The sequence below is a fragment of the Aotus nancymaae genome, unplaced genomic scaffold (genome assembly GCF_030222135.1).
Source record: "Aotus nancymaae isolate 86718 unplaced genomic scaffold, 86718_ANA_hifiasm-v0.15.2.pri h1tg000158l, whole genome shotgun sequence".
NCBI lineage: Eukaryota > Metazoa > Chordata > Mammalia > Primates > Aotidae > Aotus > Aotus nancymaae.
The window spans coordinates 823293-844592 of NW_026988573.1; the positions used below are offsets into that span (position 1 = coordinate 823293).

General features: G+C 53.0%; 1 protein-coding gene across 2 annotated transcripts; it reads left to right on the forward strand.

Annotated features, from left to right (window-relative positions):
* Positions 1-3811: 3811 nt before the first annotated feature.
* Positions 3812-17425, forward strand: GFI1B (growth factor independent 1B transcriptional repressor). 2 transcript variants are annotated; one of them, XM_012457913.2, is made up of 8 exons: positions 3827-3891; positions 3995-4330; positions 12337-12456; positions 12952-13089; positions 13855-14126; positions 14734-14871; positions 15353-15584; positions 16632-17425. In XM_012457913.2, exons 3-8 carry the CDS (start codon positions 12357-12359, stop codon positions 16808-16810), a joined length of 1059 nt encoding a protein of 352 aa, XP_012313336.1. In that variant the 5' UTR covers positions 3827-3891; positions 3995-4330; positions 12337-12356; the 3' UTR covers positions 16811-17425. The 2 variants fall into 2 exon arrangements, with proteins under 2 accessions (XP_012313337.1, XP_012313336.1); XM_012457914.2 differs by having other exon boundaries at positions 3812-4330; positions 15419-15584.
* Positions 17426-21300: the final 3875 nt, after the last annotated feature.

The window sequence follows — 21300 nt, forward strand, 5'->3', positions numbered from 1 at the left end:
TAATTTTTGTATTTTTAGTAGAGACAGAGTTTCACCACATTGGCCAGGATAGTCTCCATCTCTTGACCTCTCGATCTGCCCGCCTCGGCCTCCCAAAGTGCTGGGATTACAGACGTGAGCCACCGCGCCCGGCCCATGCCGTTCTTCTTTGAGATACTTTTCCCTACCTTCCTTCTCCCAACTAACTTAGCCTAGGCATCAACTTAGATATCACTTCTTTCACCAACCCCCTAAGTCTGGGTCCATTTCCCAACGCCCCAGGATTCTTTTGTTTTTTATTTAATTAATTAATTTATTTATTTTAGAGATGGGTTTTCACCATGTTGGCCAGGCTGGTCTTGAACTCTTGACCTCGTGATCCACCCATCTCGGCCTCCCAAAGTGCTGGGATTACAGGCGTGAGCCACCGCGCCCGGCATCTCCCAGATTCTTTTGTATACCATGTTTATATCACAGCCCTTGTCATCCCAAATTGTAAATTTCAGCTTGCTCTTTCCTGCCCTCTAGACCAGGAGGGAACATGTAAAGTCTGGCTCTTGTTTGAAACCCCAGTATCTGGTGCCTTTTGGTAGGCACTCGATACACACATGTTCGATAAGGGAGGGAGGGAAAGACCGGATACCTGAAAGGTACCCAGTGGTAACTGTTAGATGAATGAATACACTGATAAATGGGCACAGGGATGAGGAAGTGATTTAGCTCTCGGGAGAGACTAAACGAAGGTGTTGACTCCAGGGCTGCCCACTAAGGGAAGTGCTGGTAGCTTTTTAGGCAGCCCTTGGAGGGGACACAGAGCCTGGGAGGTCCAGTGCTGTAGGGGCCTGGGTGAGGCTGGCTGGGGACCCCGGGCTTCAATTGCTATGGCAGGGTACTGGTGGCCTGGCTGCTGCTCTCCCATCAAGGGAGCCCAGGTGGCTTCATCTGCAGGCTGTATCCCTGGTCTGGTCTGAGAAGGCTGTCCCTGAGTCAGCTACTCAATGGGGAATGTCGGGACTTTAAAGAGGGATTACCACCTTAGAACAGCAGTTGAACTGCAAACTCCTGATATAGCAGCTTCCTATTAGAAAACTCCCCAAACAAGTGGAGGAAGCGTTTGGTGAGATAAACCATGAAACACACGAAACCATTAAAGATGACAATAGAGGCTGCAAAAGAATTTAGGAAGTACTTAAATGCAATCACATTTCGTGGAAAATGACATGCTGGTTTACAGTAGCAAAATGTGGATATGTGTGTAGAATGAAGTGAGAACATGAGGAAATGGGATTTGCTGACTTGGAGAGAATTTAACCTTAATTTTTAAAGTTTCCTTTTCTTTTTCTTTTTTTTTTGAGATGGAGTCTCGCTTTGTTTTCCAGGCTGGAGTGCAGTGGCGTGATCTCAGCTCACCGCAACATCTGCCTCCCAGGTTCAGGCAATTCTCCTGCCTCAGCCTCCCAAGTAGCTGGAATTACTGGCGTGTGCCACCACGCCTGGATAAATTTTTTTTTTTTTTTTTTTTTTTTTTGAGACGGCGTTTCGCTCTTGTTACCCAGGCTGGAGTGCAATGGCGCGATCTCGGTTCACCGCAACCTCTGCTTCTTGGGTTCAGGCAATTCTCCTGCCTCAGCCTCCTGAGTAGCTGGGATTACAGGCACGTGCCACCATGCCCAGCTAATTTTTTGTAACTTTAGTAGAGACGGGGTTTCACGATGTTGACCAGGATGGTCTCGATCTCTTGACGTCGTGATCCACCCGCCTCGGCCTCCCAAAGTGCTGGGATTACAGGCTCGAGCCACCGCGCCTGGCCCAATTTTTGTATTTTTTTAGTAGAGATGGAGTTTCACCATGTTGGCCAGGCTGGTCTTGAACTGCTGACCTTGTGATCCACCCGCCTTGGCCTCTCAAAGTGCTGGGATTATGGGTGTGAGCCGCCGTGCCCAGCCAATTTTTTAAGTTTTCTGCATAATGACAAACAGTTCTAGTTGGCAATGTGCAACACCCAAAGAATACTCAAGATGTGTCCCCTGGCTGGGTGTAGTGGCTCATGCCTGTAATCCCAGCACTTTGGGAAGCTGAGGCAGGAGGATCTCTTGCGGCCAGGAGTTCAAGACCAGCCTATTGTGAATAGTGCCGCTATATAAGTGTGCAAATATCTCTTTGAGTCTGCTTCCAATGATTTTGGGTCTATACCCAGAAGTAGATTCACTCACTTTTGACATTGCATTCTCTGAACTTTGAAGACATTTGAGAACTTCTAATTTCTAAATAAACAATAATGATTTAGACCAGCCTGTCAGCATAGCAAGACCCCATTGCTACAAAAAATAAAAAAAGTAACGAGGCATGGTGGTTCGCCTGGAGTCCCAGCTACTCAAGAGGCTGAAGCGAGAGGATCTCTTGAGCCAGGGAGGTCGAGGCTGCAGTGAGCTATGATTGCAACACTACACTCCAGTCTGAGCTACAAAGCCAACCCCTGTCTCTAAGAAATAATAATAATATTTTTTTGAGACAGAGTTTCGCTCTTGTTGCGCAGGCTGGAGTGCAATGGCATGATCTGGGCTCACTGCAACCTCTGCCTCCAAGGTTCAAGTGATTCTCCTGCCTCAGCCTCCTGAGTAGCTGGGATTACAGGCATGTGCCACCATATCTGACTAATTTTGTATTTTTAGTAGAGACGGTGTTTCTCCATGTTGGTCAGGCTGGTCCCAAACTCCCGAACTCAGGTGATCCTCGCCTGCCTTGGCCTCCCAAAGTGCTGGGATTACAGGCGTGAGCCACCACATCTGGCCAATAATAAATTTTTTAAAAGATGTTTCTCTCCACTAAGAGAGGCCAAGCAGCTGAGAGCAGTGGTCTGCTGTCTGTGGCCTGGGGCTGGGTCTGACCCCCCAGCATTACTGAGGCCTGGTGACCACAGGGTTGTGGCCTCCTGACTGGTACTCCAGGGCTGGCCCAGCAGAAAGATCTTGCCTGAAACACCCCTTTCTCTTCACCTTGAGCCTTGAACTTGCAGTTTAATTCGGGGCTTCCTGTCACCAGACTTGTTTTTTTTATGAGGGAAACAATCTTTCCAGCACCCGGGCTGGACGAGCAGGCAAAGCAGCCTAACAGTACTGTTTTGTGGTGTTCTCATCTTATGCAAAACCTCCTGAAATAAATCAGTCATTCTGCAAGCGGGAGGAGGCGGGGGCCAGAGGAGGAGGGAGAAGGTTGGGGGCCAGGGGATGGGACTCCCTGCCAAATGGGAAGAAATGCCCCAGCCGGCCCAGCCAAGCTTCCCTCCATCCAGCTACCCACCTCCCGCCATCAATGGGACACCCCAGAGGCCCCCAGTGGCCTCCCCATCACTTTGGCTGCCACCAGAGGGCGGCACACACGGGCCTTGGCACCTGGCCTTCAATCTGTATGGCAGTGTCAGCAGGCCGAGGGTCTCCTGGCACCCGAACTGGAACTCACTGCCATACCTCCAGGGTGCCTCTATCTGCTCAAAGGTCATATCTGGGGGAAATGCAAATTTGATGTTTCTTCTGAAATGTGACCTCTGCAAGGACAAGAGAGGCCTCTATGAGTGTGACCAGCTCAGGAACTAGGGGCTTGCAGGCATACCCTGGCTCTCACAAGCCTCATGATGCTGAACTTGAGGGGGAGGAGATGGGAGGAGGGAGAGGGAAGGAGGGAGGTATAAACGGGGAAAAGAGGAGGGAAGAAAGGAGGAAAGAGAGAGAGGCGAGGAGGAGAGGGAGGGAGGGAGGGAAGGATGAGGAAGGAGGAAGGAAAATAAGGAACGGAAGAAAGAAGGGAGGGAGGAAGAAAGGAGGAAAAGAAAGAGGGAGAAAGGAGGGGAGGAAGAAGAAAGGGAAGAGAAAACCAAAGAGCTGTGACTTCTCTATGCAAAGTCCAGTTTTACAAGTAAACGCTTTATTTTAACTTCAATTTTTAAAATTTAACCATTACTTCCTTTTCGTGCAGAAGTAATTCAAAGTTTCCAGCGAAATTCTGAATTTCTCTGCAGAGAGAATGCGCGCCTTTCCAAGTGTCAAGGGTTAGAAATGAGAATTTGGAGTCTTGCGTCCTGGAAAGTTTTGATAAGCAAATACGGCTTTGCTCCCGCGCTCTCTTCATTGGCTGTTTCTTCACCGCCAGATTTTGACACAAATAATCAGATTGAAAATCAGGGAGGGGAACAGAAGAGGAAAAACACACAGAGAGACAGAGAAAAAAGGAGAAGTATCTATTTGTGCAAAGAGTCACACGGTTGACAGAGTGGGGACCGGTCCCGGGGAGAGGCTTTGCAGTTCCCACCTCGGGAGGCTCCGGCAGAACCCAGGCGAGGGACAGCTCCGGGCAGGTGAGTGCTGGAGGATGCGGTCGTGCACTTTTCTTTTGAAATGTACCTGTGCACCGCAGGTGGTTTCAGAGCAGGCTCCCTGGCTCCTGCTGAAGGAGGGGTGGAAGGGTGAGGTGGGCTGGAAAAGCTCTGGAAGGCCAGGAACCAAGGGAGAAATGGGGTGAGGACCGTAGCCTCATCTGAGGTACTTGTGCCTTTGCTGGCTGTGCAAACACTTTTCAAAACTTGACACAGATGTCACCTTTGGGCACAAAGTCATACCCACACCCAGCTGTCCCGGGGGCTTGGGCGGTGCTCAGGGAGACACACTTCCAAGTGCCTAAGTTGTGTTCCCCCTCAGAGACAGTCCCAGACTGTGGGAACTTCACTAAATTTCCTAGGGACCTCTTTTTTTTTTTTTTGAGACAGAGTCTCGCTCTGTCACCCAGGCTAGAGCACAGTGGCTCGATCTTGGCTCACTGAAACCTCTGCCTCCTGAGTTCAAGTGATTCTCCGGCCTCAGCCCTCTGAGTAGCTGGAATTACAGGCATGTGCCACCACACCTGGCTAATTTTTGTATTTTTAGTAGAGGTGGGGTTTCACCATGCTGGCCAGGCTGGTCTCGAACTCTTGACCTGAAATGATCCACCCACCTCAGCCTCCCAAAGTGTTGGGATTACAGGCATTAGCCACCGCCAATTCCTGGGACACTTTGAGCCAATTCCTGGGATACTTTGAGAGGCCGGCACAATCTCAGAGCCTACTAAGGGGAGACGACAGGGCTGTCCCCTCCTGTACACTGCCCGGGCCCCGGGAACAATAGGACCCATCCTGGTGAGGTACTGTTTCAGCTCTCCTCTCCCTGCGACTGTTGTTAGCCCTTTCTGCCTATTTTTGGAGGAGAAACAAGTGTGAGTGTTAAGGCATCTGGGGAGAGATATTCCCTCTAAAACTGGCCTTGTGAAGAGGAGGTCTGCAGAATTGCCGTGGATATGTGCTTGTGTTCATTTTTCTGGGGAGAAAGTCTACAGCTTTCATGAGTACTTGGGGAGCAAATTCAGTTACAATCTGTGGCTGTGGGTCTTGTAGATGTTAGAAGCTAGCTGAGCTGCACCTGACCACCTGGATGTGCCTGCGTGCTTCTTAGTAGGCAACAGGTAGAATATTTCTTCCAAGTCTAGCAAAGTGGCAAGTTTCTTATCCTCTGAAGTATTGCAGAAGGAATTCTTTGGACAAGAAAATGCATAATTCTCCTTGCTCTTTCTGTCAGATCGTGGTCTTCCTAAAGAAAGTTCTTGGGGGATACTGGAACGCTATACCTGGTTTAGGTTTGATTAATGGAGTCACTCAAAACCAGTGCAGACCATCTCCCCAAGGGTTTTAGGAGGGCAAGGTCAGAATCTTATTGGACAGTACAAGGATTTTCAAAGGCTCCAGGACCAGATAGCTCCAGATCACCCAGGGAAAACAGCCCAATCTAATGGGGTTCTTCACTGCCTGTGCCACAATATCCAGATCCTTGGTAGAAACGACAGCAAACGCTCCCCCTCCTTAGTCCAGAGGGAGGCTTTTCTTGTGTTCCTTTCCAGGAATTCAAGCCAGCAGGATCTGCTTTAGTCTATATTGTGATAAAATACACATAACATAAAATTTGCCATTTTAGCTTTTTCTTTTATCTTTTCTTTTCTTTCTTTCTTTTTTTTTTGAGACCTAGTTTTGCTCTATCACCCAGGCTGGAGTGCAATGGCCCAATCTCAGCTCACCACAACCTCTACCTCCTGGTTCAAGCAATTCTCCTGCCTCAGCCTCCCAAGTAGCTGGGATTACAGGCATGTGCCACCACACCCAACTAATTTTGTATTTTTAGTAGAGACAGGGTTTCTCCATGTTGGTCAGGCTGGTCTCGAACTCCCAACCTCAGGTGATCCGCCCGCTTCGGCCTCCCAAAGTGCTGGGATTACTGTCGTGAACCACCGTGCCCTGCCTATTTTAGCTATTTTCAAGTGTACTGTTGAGTGGTATTAGGTACATTCACATTGTTATGCAGCCACCACCGCCATCCATCACAGAACTGTTTCATCTTGTAAAGCTGGAACTTCATACCAATTACACAGTAGCTTCCATTCCCCTCCCCTCGCCCCGGCAACCTCTGTTTGTTTCTGTCTCCATGAAATTGCCTATTTTAGGGACTCATATAAGGAATCACATAGTATTTGTCCTTTTGTGGCTGGCTTATTTCACTTAGCACAAATCCTCGCGGTCCATCTGTGTTGTAGTATGTGACAGCATTTCCTTTCTTTTTAAGGCCAAATAATGTTTAATTGTCTGGCTAGTCCGCATTTTTTTTTTTTTTTTTTTTGAGATGGAGTCTCACTCTGTCACCCAGGCTGGAGCGCAATAGCCCGATCTCAGCTCACTGCAACCTCTGCCTCCCCGGTTCAAGCGATTCTCCTACCTCAGCGTCCCAAGTAGCTCGGACTACAAGTGCCCACCACCACACCTGCCTGGTTTTTGTATTTTTAATAGAGACAGGGTTTTGCCATGTTGGCCAGGCTGGTCTCGAACTCCTGACCTCAGGTGATTTGCCCGCCTCAGCCTCCCAAAGTGCTGGGATTACAGGCGTGAGGCACCGTGCCCAGCCATAGACCACATGTTGTTTGGTGTTCATCTGCCATGAACACCTGGGTTGCTTCCACATTTTGCCTATTGTGAATAGTGCTGCCATAAATGTGAGTATGCAAATATGTCTTTGAGTCTCCACTTCCAATGATTTTGGGTCTATACCCAGAAGTAGATTCACTCACTTTTGACTGCATTCTCTGAGCTTTGGAGGAGACATTTGAGAACTCCTTCTAAATTTCAAATAAAAATAATGACTTAGACCAGCTTGGACAACATGGCGAAACCCCATCTCTACAAAAAATACAAAACTTAGCCAGGTGTGGTGGCACATGCCTGCAGTCCCAGCTACTCGAGAGGCTGAGATGAGAGGATCGTTTGAGCCTGGGAGGTGGAGGTTACAGTGAGCCAAGATCACACCACTGCATTCCAGCCTCGGTGACAGAGTGAGATCTTGTCTTAAAATGATGATGATGGTGATGAGGATTACTTTCTGCTGGGGCCCCTGGGCCTGACCTGGGCTTATTTCCCCCCAACTCCTACATGTTGTTTTCCTCTTGAGTCTTATTTTATTTTATTTTATTTTGGGACAGAGTCTTGCTTTGTCACCCAGGCTAGTGTGTGGTGGCTCCATCTCAGCTCACCACAACCTCTGCCTCCCAGGTTCAAGTGATTCTCCTGCCTCAGCCTCTCGAGTAAGTGGGATTACAGGTGCCTACATTTTGTATTTTTAGTAGAGACAGGGTTTCACCATGTTGGACAGGCTGGTCTCGAACTCCTGACTGTAGGTGATCCGCCTTCCTCGGCCTCCCAGAGTGCTGGGATTACAGAAATGAGCCACCGTCCCCGGCCTCCTTTGAGTCTTTAAACATAAAGGAAGTCAAAAGGGTCCTCTGTAGCTGACCCTGAGAACCAGCTGAGTCTTACCCAACTCTCCCAAAAGGGGAACCCGAGTGACAAGTCTTTTAGTCAAGGTGGTTCAATCTCTCACTGAAGGTCAACGAATTCTACATGGGATTTTAGAGCAAAAGGGAAGTTTAGAAATCTCTTAGCTCAACCGTCCCTGTTGAGAGATAGGAAAACCAAGCCCCAGGCTGGTGGCTGATGTGGTCACAAGTTCTAGGACCCCAAATCAGACTCAACTCCTTGGGTGACACGAGGAGCCTCATTACAGGGACATCACAGGCATGTTGACCCGAGTCCAGCTGGAAGTCGGGGTGCGGGCTCCCCAGGGTGCGGGGTCGCCTCTCTTTAAGAAGCACTAGCTGAGATTCTGACTCAGGGTCAGGGGGACTCTATCAGGACCGGGGGTGATGAAGCGATGTTAACTGTGGGCCTCTTTCCGGAGGTCCGATACCATCGAGGCCTCTGTTTTATGAAGAAATCCTGAGTTTCTTTCATAATCTCTGCTCTTAGCTCTGTCTCAGAACGGAGTTCGTGTGAATCAAAACCAAGTGGTTGTTCATTAACTACAGTATAGGTGATTGGTTCCTGTTTTTTCTTTAAAAAAAAAAAATACTCTCCTAACAGGGGCCAAAAGGAAGTTCGCTGGGTGTATTTGGCCCCGCTGTGAGCCGGAGGGCTTGGCCGTGGCTGTGTCACTGTCACTCGCCAGGTTCAGGGAGAGCATACCGGGGGTGAGGCAAGAAAGGGATTGTGGGCTCAGGGGAGGTCACTAGAAAAGGCACGAGAATCACTTTCCTGCGACTGGAGAACCCCAGAAGCCAGCCCCCGCTTATACCGTGCCTAAGTGGAAATTGCTTGGCCAGGACTCATGAGCACTGGAAAGGGTCTGGGGCTGGAGTCAGTTGACCTGGGGTCTCCATGGACCGCAGGGAAGACCAATGCTTCCTGAAGGGAAGTCTGTTCCTGGCCTGGCCCCACCGAGACTCTTCAGGAGCCACATGGGTCTTTTAGGAGCCTGGAAAAGACTCGGGGATCAGAGGGTTTGATTTTTCTCCCTTCTTGCCCCAGCACCCTGCATTGCTCTCTGTGCTGCAGGCTGTGTTCACTGGGTGCTCTGAGGACCTCTGACGGCACTGGGTGGTACAGTGGCTTGAGAGTGAAATCCTAACAGGCCAGGAGCCCTGGGCTCGAGTCACTTTCCTGTCTACACCTCAGTTTTCCCACCTGCAACCTGGGAAGACACTGCTTGACATAGGGACACCAGGGAGCTCAAACGGCTGTTTTCATCCTTAGCACATCCGCTCCATTCCCTCTGCAGAGAGACAGCCGTGCCAGGCACTGCCCAGCGCTTAACACCCGTGCTGCGCTGAGTAACTGCCCACCTCCTGGGCTGAAAGTCAAGAGCATGGAGGCCTAGAGGCCAGACAGACAGACCCCAGTCCTGCTCACTCTGCCCCGGGGTCCTGAGTCCTCCAGGCCTCAACTCCTCCTTTACAAAATGGGACAGCAGCGGGACTCAGCATCACAACCATGGTCAGGGTTAAAGCTGTAATAAGCAAGGCAGGCTAAGCAGCCCCCTGCCAAAGGCGTCGGCCAGCGCCTCTTATCACAGAGACCTCAGCGAGTACCTTTGGTTCTAGTTGATTTCCTCATAAATATTATGCGTAAAAAAAGACCGTCTTTTGATATTTTGATGGGCAAACCATGGCCCTCACAGGCCCCCTCAAAACAAAGTGCAAACCCCCAGCCCTTCCCCTGCTCATGGGGTCCCCTCCTCTCCACCCAGGGTCTGGCCTCCCCAGGGGCTTTCCTGAAGCAAAGAAGAGTTAGAAGCGGGCAGGAAGGTGGGTGTGGGGAGGAGGCAGGAGGAGGAAGATGTGTCCCTCGGAGATAAGGCCGTGGGCTGCCCCCAGCCCGAGCCTGTGTTGAGAAGGCTGAGAATCTGACAGCGGGAAGGGACCCCAGAGGCCTTCAAGATCCTTTTCCTAATTTTAGAGCTTAGAGAGTACAGGGCCTTGAGTGCGTCCCTGGCTTCTGGGGGGGCTGCTGCAGCCCCTGGCGCAGGGCTCACACTGTCCTTTGAATGCACCTGCAGCAGGCGGGGTGCTGGGATGCAGGGGGCACGTGCTGAGCACCTCTCATACTCGCTCCTGATGGATGAAGGTCCTTTCTCGCTCCCTGAGATCCCGTGGGTTTGGATGGGATCCCCATTTAGCAGATATGAACACTGAGGCTCAGCAATGAGCCTTACAGCCAGGAAGGGCTGAGCCTGAGCCTGAGCCCCCTGTGCGAAATCCCCACAGTTCAAACTCCTGATGCCCCTGGGCTCTGGGGCAGGGAGAAGCAGGCCTGGGCACAGTCAGGTCCCTCTTCTGCCTGGCTCTGGGTCATCCCCTTGGGGAAGGGGTGAGTCCCTGGCCCTTTTCCAAGCTGCATTCTGTAATCTCCCACCTCCCACCCTGCTCCCTGGCTGAGGCCTTATCACCCAGGCCCTCGCTGCTGTTCCGAAGCAGCTGGAATCCCTTTCCCGCCTTCTCTGGGCCCTATCAGCCCTGCAGCCTTGCATGGCGGCTGGCCCAAGGGGTTGGGGGTGGGATTCCTCCGAGGCCTCGGGCATGGGCCTGGCATTGTCCACGGTACAGCATGGGGGCAGAAAGGATAGAGGACCACCAGAACACGTTCTCAGGAGCCCCCAGGAGAGCCTCACAGGCTGAGTGCAGGGATGTGAACCATTCTGGGGGCCAGGCGGGGCTGTCAGCCCCATGGGCTCTGCAGGGGAAGCCGGGAGTCCTGGGGTGGTCAGGATGGTCTAGCCCTGCCACCCCCCGGCCCTGCCTGGGATGGTCCCTTGACTGATGAGGTCCTTGGTTTCTTCCCCAACTCCCTGATCGGTGGGGTGAGTGGTGATGCTGGGCTGGGCTGCCCACAGAAGCTGGGGGATGTTTGCCTCTTCTCCTGCGTCCATGAAACCTCAGGCCTCCAGGTGCAGTGGAGTGGGGGGGTCCTCTCAGGTCTTGAGTCCCCCTACCCCACTCCCCAGAGACAGAAGGCCCCTGTCTCTCTAGGGACCAGACTTGGCCAGGGCTGTGGACAAGGCGCAGCCCTGCTCTGGCGGCAGTGCTCGCAGCTTGCAGGAGCACATAGATTGGCAATGTCCCCTTGCTCGCTGCAGCCTCTCTGCCAGGGTCCCCTGTGATGGACACTGAGCAACTGTGATGCACTCGTCAGCACTACAAGCCTGGACGTCCCCCCTTACAGCAAAGGGGATAGGCCCAGAGGGGTTAAGTGTCTGTCCCAAATTGCACAGCAAATGAGCTGAGATTCTAACTCATGCACTCTGATTCCGAAACCTAAGCTCAGACCACCTGTTTCTATGGCCTCTGAAGGTGAATCTCACTGGGACCCATATGTAGCTTTCTAGAAGTGGGGTCTACCATGCGTCACAGAGGGAGACCCTGCCCCAGCCTTTCCTTTTCTGCTCCAGTGCAACCCCGAGCATGTCAATGGGAGCAGGCTGGTCAGAGGGTTTTCTAGGGGGTGATGCGTTCGCTCCCTGGTGAAGGAGCAGTGAGGGAAGTTAGGATTTGTAGCTGCCGTAACAGAAACAACACACGTGTTCTTTCATGGTTCTGGGGTCTAGAAATCCAAAATCAAGGTGTCAGCAAAGTGGGTTGTTTCTGAAGACTCCAAGGGAGAGTGTGTTCATGTGCCTCTTCCAGTTCTGGTGACTCTGAGCCCTGCCTGTCACTCTCCGGCTGATAGAAGCATTACTCTCTGCGTCTGTTGTCACATGGCATTGTCCCTGGGTGTCTGTGTCTCTGGGTCCAAATTTCCTCCTCCTCCTGCTCCTCCTCCTCTTCTTCCTCCTTCTTCTTTCTTCTCCTCCTTCTCCTTCTCCTCCTCCTTCTCCTTCTCCTCCTCCTTCTCCTTCTCCTTCTCCTCCTCCTTCTCCTCCTCCTCCTCCTTCTCCTTCTCCTTCTTCTTTTTTGATACAGAGTTTCACTCTTGTTGCCCAGGCTGGAGTACAGTGGAGTGATCTTGGCTCACTACAACCTCCGCCTCCCAGGTTCAAGCGATTCTCCTGCCTCAGCCTCCCAAATAGCTGAGATTGTAGATGTGCATCACCACGCCAGGCTAGTTTTTGTATTTTTATTAGAGACAGGGTTTCACCATGTTGCCCAGGCTGGTCTCGAACTCCCGACCTCAGCTGATCCACATGCCTTGGCCTCCGGAAGTCCCTCTTATTATAAGGACACTAGTCATACTGAATTCAGGGCCCATCCTAACCCGGAATGACCTCATCGTAGCTTGATTACATCTGCAAAAAGACACTATTTCTAATAAAGTCAAATTCACAGGTTCTGGGTGGACATGAACTTTGGGGGCCACTGTTCAACCGGGTGTAGCTGGTGTCTGATCTCTACACCCGGTTGAGGTTCTGAGATACGGAGGGGTATTGTTCTCTTGTCCTTCCTCACTGCTCCCATCCCTCCCCCTTGCAGGTGTGGGGTGCACACTGAAAATGCCACGCTCCTTCCTGGTGAAGAGCAAGAAGGCTCACACCTACCACCAGCCCCGTGCACAGGAGGATGAACCACTCTGGCCTCCTGCCCTTACCCCGGGTGAGTCAGAGCCCAACTGGCCCCTGTTGCACCCACGGGGGCTCTCTGCTCTGTGTGATGGGAGTGCAGCGGCATCCCTCCTGCAGCAGCCTCTTCTTCCAGGTCTGGAAGCAGGAGTGCAGTAAATGTGGGTTGCAGATGAAAGGAGCAGATGAAAGAAGGATGCCCTCATCCCTTCTGCCCTGCTGGGAGATGAAAGCCTTAGGTTGGAGCTAGTGCTCAGTTACTGACACGTGGGGCCTCACTGGAGGCCCAGTCTAGGGCTGGAGTCGGGTTGCTCAGAAACGCGGACTGGTCTAAAGTCTCCCCCAGGGTCTCCTCTCGTTCTTCCTGCCCCGCTGCCCTGGGCAGAGCCCCGGAGTGTGAGCGGCCAGAGGCAGCAGCAAGTAGGTCTCTCTCTGGGCCTCCTCATCCTAGGAAGAGAGTGCCCTCCTTGCCCCTCTGGGCTTCCCAGAAGCTTCGACTATTGATGCCGATGGTCCTATCTCCCCACAGCGGCCAGAGACCAGGCCCCCAGCAACAGCCCTGTCCTCAGCACCCTATTCCCAAGCCAGTGCCTGGACTGGACCAGCCTCAAACGAGAGCCGGAGTTGGAGCAGGACCAGAACTTGGCCAGGATGGTCCCAGCACCAGGTACCCAGCTGCGACCCCCAGTCATTCCCCAGGGAGTGCCAAGGGGAGGAAGGAGGAAGGAACGCTTGCAGCAGGTCCCTTGGGGCCCTGGAGTCAGGAAGAACCCATGAAGCCACTGGATGCAGCCCAGGCTCTGTGGCTTCTGTTTGGACCTCCCAGACAGGGAGCTAATCCCCAGATGTGAGCTTAGGTAGGGGAAGAGGTCAGAAGCAGCAGCTGGGCTGGTCCATGCAGGGGTGAGGTGGGCACTCTGGAGTGAGGGTGGGGGTGTTTCTGGGCTGGAAAAGCTGAGGAGTCACAGTGAGGACACAGACACCCCCACCAGTAAGTATTTGGGTTGACACCCTAAAACCCATCACATGAGGTCATGAAGGGGTGGGGGTGGACGGTGGTGTGGAGAGGGCGCCCTGTGTTTATTTTATTTCATTTTATTTTTTGAGACAAGGTCTCTCTGTTGCCCAGGCTGGAGTGCAGTGGTGCGATCTCAGTTCGCTGCCACCTCCACCTCCTGGGTTTAAGCGATTCTCCCACCTCAGCCTCCCTAGTAGCTGAGATTATAGGCATGTGCCATCACGCCCAGCTAATTTTTGTGTTTTTTTGGTAAAGACAGGGTTTCACCATCTTAGCCAGGCTGGTCTCAAACTCCTGACCTCAAGTGATCCACCTGCCTCAACCTCCCAAAGTGCTGGAATTGCAGGTGTGAGCCACTGCGCCTGGCACCCTGTGTTTAAATGAGTAACCAAGCATGTGTCCCTATCTCCACAGAGGGCCCTATTGTGCTGTCCCGACCCCAGGATGGGGACTCTCCACTGTCTGACTCACCCCCGTTCTACAAGCCCAGCTTCTCCTGGGACACCTTGGCCTCAACCTACGGCCACAGCTACCGGCAGGCCCCCTCCACCATGCAGTCAGCCTTCCTGGAGCACTCCGTCAGCCTGTACGGCAGCCCTCTGGTGCCCAGCACCGAGCCCCCCTTGGACTTCAGCCTCCGCTACTCCCCGGGCATGGACGTGTACCACTGCGTGAAGTGCAACAAGGTGGGCAGTGGGGGTATGGGTGGGCACACGGCCCGCTCTCTGCACCCGCTCTCCAGTGCACTGGCAGGCCTGGGCGTTCCCTGTGCTGTGAATGCTGGGACTCTGGTGGGATTAAGGATTCAAAACGTTCATCCTCATCACCGATCATGGAGCTCCGACCATATTCCTGGCCCTGTGCAAAGCAACTGACAGGCATGAGTGCCAGGAGGCGGTGAAGGACTAAGGTTCAGAGAAGTTAGGTCATTTCCACGATCAGGCAGCAAGCAGACATCAGAACCAGCACTGAAACCCGGCTCTGGCACTCCCAGCTCTTAACCACTAGGCTATTCAGTCTTTAGATGAGGCAAGGAGGGGTTCCAGATTCCCTCTCTCACAGCCAACTTTGCAGATGGGAGACTGAGCCACAGAGACAGAAAAGGACCTCCCTGGGACACACAGCAAACGAGCAGCCGAGCCGGCACTCCAGTGCCCTTTCCCCTGTGCACCCAGCCTCGGCCGGAGCTGGGCAGGGAAGAGACCACGGGACCCCAGGCCTGTCCCCCTCTCTGCAGCCCCCAGTGGCCTCACACGCTGCCCCTGTTCCCTCACATGCTGCCCCTGTTCCCAGGTGTTCTCCACCCCTCACGGGCTCGAAGTGCATGTGCGACGCTCCCATAGTGGGACCCGGCCCTTCGCCTGTGACATCTGCGGCAAAACCTTCGGCCATGCCGTGAGCCTGGAGCAGCACACGCACGTTCACTCCCAGGTGGGCACCTGGCCCAGCGCAGGACTCCCAGCCCCCTTCTCTGTGCTTCCCCAGGGAGCCGGCGGGCTGGGTGCCTCTCCCTGCCCCTATGAGTGACACGAATTGGGGGAGGTCCCCTAGAAACCACCTCCCTGAGTCTGAGCCTCTAACACCTGCCCTTAAGAGACTTCAGACTCTTAACTAAACCTCTGTGCAGACCACAACCATCCCTGCCTCAAGGAACTCACTCTGGGTTAATGGTCATGAAATGTGAACCCCTAAAAAACCTCTCACATCAGTCAGTCCATCAGTCAATCAACAAACATTTATTGAGGTTTATTTTGAGCGGGACACTGTGAAAATTACAAGGAAAAATCCCACAGGAGGTCAAAGAGGCTCCAAGCCCCAGTTCCTCCTGAGAGGCATAGATGTGGGGGTCCCTGGTCCTGCCCCTCCAGGCCCTGTCCTCGGGGCGCCCCCAATGGACTGTCCTGTTCCACAGGGCATCCCGGCTGGGTCCCGTCCTGCACCTGCGCCTGACCCCCCGGGGCCTCGTTTCCTCCGGCAGGAGCGCAGCTTCGAGTGCCGCATGTGTGGCAAGGCCTTCAAGCGCTCGTCCACGCTGTCCACCCACCTGCTCATCCACTCAGACACGCGGCCCTACCCCTGCCAGTTCTGCGGCAAGCGCTTCCACCAGAAGTCGGACATGAAGAAGCACACCTACATCCACACGGGTGAGTGAGCCTCACCCACCCGGCCGGAGTCCCCTGGGCGGAGCACCCGCACCTTTCCCTGAGAGATGCATCGAAGACCCCGGGCGTGAGGTCGCGGGTGGGGTCTAGTTACAAAGCCGAGGGCCACTGCTGTTGGAGAGCTGGCTGCCTGTGCTACTTAAGTGCACTTAATGCCTGGAAAAAATACAGGCGGAAACAGCACAATCTCAACACTGGTGATCTCATGGCAGAAGTGAGACTAGCAGGTGAATTGCTAATTCGTTTATTCACTCATTCACTCACTCACTCGGTCATTCATGTGTTCACTCATTTGCTCATTCATTTGTTCATTCGTTCATGTGTTCACTCATTTGCTCATTCATTTGTTCACTCGTTTGCTCATTTCTTTGTCCACTTATTTGCTCATTCATTTGTTCACTCATTTATTTGCTCATTCATTTGTTCACTCATTCATTCATTTTTTCACTCATTTGCTCATTCATTTGTTCACTCATTCACTCACTCATTTGCTCATTTCTTTGTTCACTCATTTGCTCATTCATTTGTTCACTCGTTTGCTCATTTCTTTGTCCACTCATTTGTTCACTCACTCATTCATTTGTTCACTCGTTTGCTCATTCATTCGTTACTCATTCGCTCACTCATTTGCTCATTTCTTTGTTCATTCATTTGCTCACTCATTTGTTCACCCACTCATTCATTTGTTCAATCATTCGTTCATTCATTTGCTTATTCATTCCCTCCTCGATATTAGCTGAGTGCCTCTTTTGTGCCAGGTGTACCAGGCTTGGGGATGTGTTGATAAGCAAGATGACTCGGCCACTGCCCCTAACACCCCTATAATCCAGTAGGGGTGGGAGGAGGGTCCGAGTTGTATCTTTGCTTCTCTCTCTTTTCTGATTATTTTCTAAAGTGAATGTGAGTTGGCCATGAGAGAAAACAGAGAGAGGTATTGGAAAACGAACCTGGGGGTGGGGCCGGGGAGCAGCAGGCCTGTTGAGGAGGCCCTGACCCCGCCCTCGCTGTGCCACGCTGCCCTCCCTGCAGGTGAGAAGCCGCACAAGTGCCAGGTGTGTGGGAAAGCCTTCAGCCAGAGCTCCAACCTCATCACCCACAGCCGAAAGCACACGGGCTTCAAGCCCTTCAGTTGTGAGCTGTGCGCCAAGGGCTTCCAGCGCAAGGTGGACCTGCGGCGGCACCGCGAGAGCCAGCACAATCTCAAGTGAGGCTGCGCCAGCTCCCAGCTCCTGGTCAGCCCGCCCTGCAGTCCTGTCACCTGGAGGCCAGCCTCACATGCCCAGATCTCCGGTCTCCTGGAGATGGGACTGGACGGGAGTCTTCCAGCTTGTTTTGAGACTCACCAAATTGCTGTGTGACCTTGGGCAAATCACTTTCCCTCTCTGGATCAACATTTCTCCTGCTGCCAAGTGTGGGAGCCTGCCTGGGTGTTTCTGAGCAAAAGTTGTTTCCAGGTGTGCTCAGGTGCCTTCCTCTAGCACAGCGCAGAAAGCTAGAATGCCCGCAGGGAGACAGGGATGCCGAGAGCTGGGACCCACGGAGAGGCCTGCTGCCCACTGAGCTGGGACTGGTCACCCTGGATTTTAGTGGACCTCTTTCTGGCTGCAACAGGCACAGAGTCGGAGCTGCCTCCCGCCCCAGTCAGAGGCCCGGCACCCCCTCTGCTTCGGCCAGATGTGCTGACTGTCCCCTACTTCTGACCAGCACTCAGCTGGCCACTGGGGATTCCAGTTCTACAGCCAGGCCATGAGGCTGGAGAAACTGGTAGTTACTGCTGTCAAAAGCCTGTTCTCTCAATTGCTGTCAATAAAATTAAGGACAGATTTGCTGCCATGTGACCAGCATTTAAAGTGCCTGCGAGGTCCAGGGCGACTGCACGAGGTTTTGCGGAGCGATTGGGGGAGGCTTGAGGAGCAGAGAAGGCTACGGAGGTGCTCATAGGCACGTTGTGGAGACCTGTGCTTGGCCTCCACGTGCACAGACCTGCTGACGAGCCAGTAGCAAGCATAAAGGACCCGTGCGACAAGACCACAGGGGTGGGCAAGGCTGGTGCAGCTGGGGCAGTGTCTGTTTCCTGTGGCTGCTGTGACAAATGACCACAAACTTAGCGGCTTAAAACAACACACGTTTATTCTCTTACAATTCTAGAGGCCAGGAACTCAAAATGAGTCTCATGGGCTAACATCAAGGTGTTTGCAGGACTGCGTTCCTTCCTGGGGGAGGCTCCCAGGAGAGTCTGTTTCCCTGTCTTTTTCTCCTTCTCGAGGCCGTCTGTATTCCTCTGTTCTTGGCCCCTTCCTCTGCCTTCAAAGCACGTCACTCGGACCTCTGCTTCTGTCATCGCGTCTCTGTCTTCTGCCTTTGACCTTCTGGCCTCTCTCTTAGAAGGACCCTTCTGATTACATTGAGCTCAGGTATACTTCGTCTCGTCTCAAGTCCTTAACATAATCCCCGTGGTCAGCTGAATAAGGGCCCCAAAGATGATATCCACACCCTGACCCTGGAACCTGTGAACATGACCTTATATGGCAAAAGGGACTTTGCAGGTGTGCTGAAGTTAATTAAGCCTGGTGCTGCACCTGACTAGCTGTGTGACTTCAGGTGAGCTCCTGAACCTCTCTGGGGCTCAGCTTCCTCCTCTGTAAAATGGCAAACGCAGCAATCCCTTCAACCGATTCGCTGAGACCATTCTTACAAAGTGGCATGCAGGGCCAGCCCAGCACGTTGTAAGTGCTGCTGAGTTGTGAACATCCCTTTCTGAAGTCCTGTCCATCCTGCAAGGCCTACTTAGCCGTCTCCTCCATGAAGCCTCCCTGGGTCATCCAGCCAGAGGTCTTCCTTCTCCTTTGATACTGAGCAACTCAGTCTTCTTGCTTACAGCTTAGGAACCATTAAACATGGAATGGCAGTTACGTGTGGATAACTTTCCCCTCGGTAGGAGGTCTTCTGTCTGAGCTCCAGCCGCCCTGCTCACAGCCCACAGCCATGGACACCTCTGAATGAACTTGCAGGGACTGAGCTAAGCCAAGGGTTTCCACACATTGTCCCTAATCCACACAACCCTCTGCCGTGGAATGCCATTCTCTCATTTTCCGGAGGGGTCAACTGAGGCTCAGAAATGTCAGCCATAAAAATAAATAAATAAATACTAGGGCTTATGCTTTCCTAGAGAAAGGAGGATGCTTTCCAAAGAAATGCTGCTATCGTCAGATGGCGTCTGTGGACAGTGTGATTTGGCCTTGGGTTCATGGACTGACTCGTTGAATGCCTGTTTGAGCACATGTCAACTGGTGAGGCTCAACCCGTCATGCAATGGCAGATGTCCCATATGAAGCCCCGATTCCCGTCCACAGTGGACAGCTCAGACATGGGTCAAACTAGAAGCTGTTCACATTGATCGTCAGGGAAGGGAATGACAAGTCCACAGACTCATGTTCGTGATTGCAGAGAGGCCCACGGAGCCGGCTGGACATGCTTCGGCCCCGTTCTGGTGCTCCCCAGGCACACACCACCAGCCTCCAAGGGTTCGTTTGCTTCAGACGGAGTAGAGATCACATTGCTCAGATAACTGGGAGGAACTCTACGTTCACGTTCAGTGAAATCCTTTATTGCAGATGCTTCTTAGAGCCTATCATGTGTAACACACATGTGTCCATCCCAAGGGGAGGATCTGGGTATTCAGTGTTTCCCTAAGGTTAATTTGGGAACCAGAGAGAGAAGGAGAGGTTGGCCTACTTGCTCAAAGTCACACAGCAGGCAAAGGCAGAATTGGGATCAGAAAACTGATTCTGAGTGGAGGCCGTCTTCTTGGAGTGAGAGCCTCTCCCACTGAGACCCAAAAGTGTTTCTTCCAGTTATCTCCTCTGGTGTGCCAGGGGCTTGGAATTCTCACCCACCCCCAGGCTCTGCGTTTGGCTGGGCCGAACCCTGACATCCATTTCCTGCCAGAGGCTCTTCCCGTTCCCTTTAGTCAGAATGCCTCTAAGCAAACTCGTCAGGTGTGCAGGTGGGTTTGGGATTTGCATGCGAGGGTGGTCTAGCTTCCTCAGCTGACTCCCTGTGTGTGTCCTGTCTTGAAATCCAGCTCTTGAAATCAGGAGAAGAGGGACCCTGGTGGCCAGAGCGCCAGAGCCAGCAAAGCCTTAGAGACCACCTGTTCCCACCTCTCCTCTGGTCCAGGACAGTGAAGGCCAGAGAAGGAAGGGCCTTGCCCAGGGCCACACTTCTGGGCCCAGGTCTGGAATGGGCTCCTGACTCATCTCCAGTGCGCATGCACGCACACGCACACGCACACGCACACGCACACGCACACGCACATGGATTGAGAGCTGCTTTGCATACTCCCTGTTTGCTAAACAAAACCAAACCAATATCAGGATTTTAGCCACTTCTGCAGCAGGGTGGGGCAAGACGGAGTTGCCGAGCTGTAAGGGGAAGCCAGACAAGGTTCCTTCTTCATAGACTGAGGTTTGGTGAGATCCAGATTAAGCTTGTCAGGCTCCTCCAGTGAGTGGGTGTGTGGGGTGGCGCCAGAGGGAGGCCACAGTAGCCTCAGAGCTGTGGGGGGCTGGAACCCCATTTGCATATAGCAGAGAAAGGGGGCAGATGGGGGGAACTCCATTTGCATATAGCAGAGAAAGAGGGCAGGTACTCACACCTGCTTCTAGGGGAAGATTCTGCATTGGCTGGGAAGGCTTGGCTTGGGCTCCCTGGCCCTGCTGAGGCAGTGGATTGGGGCTTGGGGGTTGCACTGAGCCAGAGGGCAGTGAGGCTGCCCCTTCCTCATCCTTGAGAAGCCGCTGCAGGATGGCTTCATATGCAGAGCTGGGAGCTCCCAGGAGAAGGCGGCCCTGGAGAAGACTTGCAGACAGGCACCAGTGGGAGCAGAGTTCCCTGGAGGTTCTGTCTCCTTCTGGATGCAGAGGCTGTGCCTGTGACACTGGGGCAGGGAGGTGACCCAGGAGGTGCTGTGTGGCACCACTGCCTGCAGTTTGCGATTTGAGGGGAGTTCAAGCTCCCCCACCGATTCTCCACTTCCCGTCGCTCCCTGTGACTGATCACCTGGCCTGCACTTCTGGCCACCAGAGTTGCAATGTGACCTAGAAGGCACTGTCCAGCCGTGTGGAGACTGTCCACAGCTTCCATGTGCCACACAAGGAAACAGAGGCCCAGAGAGGAGAGCTGCTAGCCCCAGGTCGCATTGCCACTAACGACAAAGTATGACAGAACCCAGGTTTTCCAGCCCCAGTCCGGTGGTCTTCCCACCAGGGCCTCTGGATTGCATGACTCCAGGGGGCTCCTTGTGCAGAGAATATGGTGAGGTGGGTGGCTGGGTGGAGTGGGAGGGTTCCTTAGACTGTGGCACTGATCCCCTGCTGCTCGGGGTTGGATGGGGATGCGTGAGACCTCAGGATGCTTGTGACATGACCCGGAATATCAGCTTACTCGATGGTAATTAACAAAACCAATATTTTAATATCAAAGCTAAGCAGCCACATTAGGGAGTGGAATGCAACATCTGAGTTAATTTTCAGATAAAACGTTCTGTTTGTGGTGACAGCTTCAGGCTACACCTCAGGCCCTGCACTCCGCATTCCCTCCAGATGCAGGAGAAGCCCCTCTTTCAAGCAGGCCACATCCCCCAGGGCAACCAGGCCCAGGGCCAGGGCCTCCTGAGGGACAGACTGGGAGGTGCCCA

What these genes read in the sequence shown, in the direction of transcription:
- GFI1B (XM_012457913.2), top strand. Translation starts at nt 12,357, where the DNA reads ATGCCACGCTCCTTCCTGGTGAAGAGCAAGAAGGCTCACACCTACCAC. An exon ending in CAGGATGGTCCCAGCACCAG is followed by an intron (nt 13,090 to 13,854) that starts GTACCCAGCTGC and finishes CTATCTCCACAG; the next exon opens with AGGGCCCTATTGTGCTGTCC. An exon ending in GCACACCTACATCCACACGG is followed by an intron (nt 15,585 to 16,631) that starts GTGAGTGAGCCT and finishes CCCTCCCTGCAG; the next exon opens with GTGAGAAGCCGCACAAGTGC.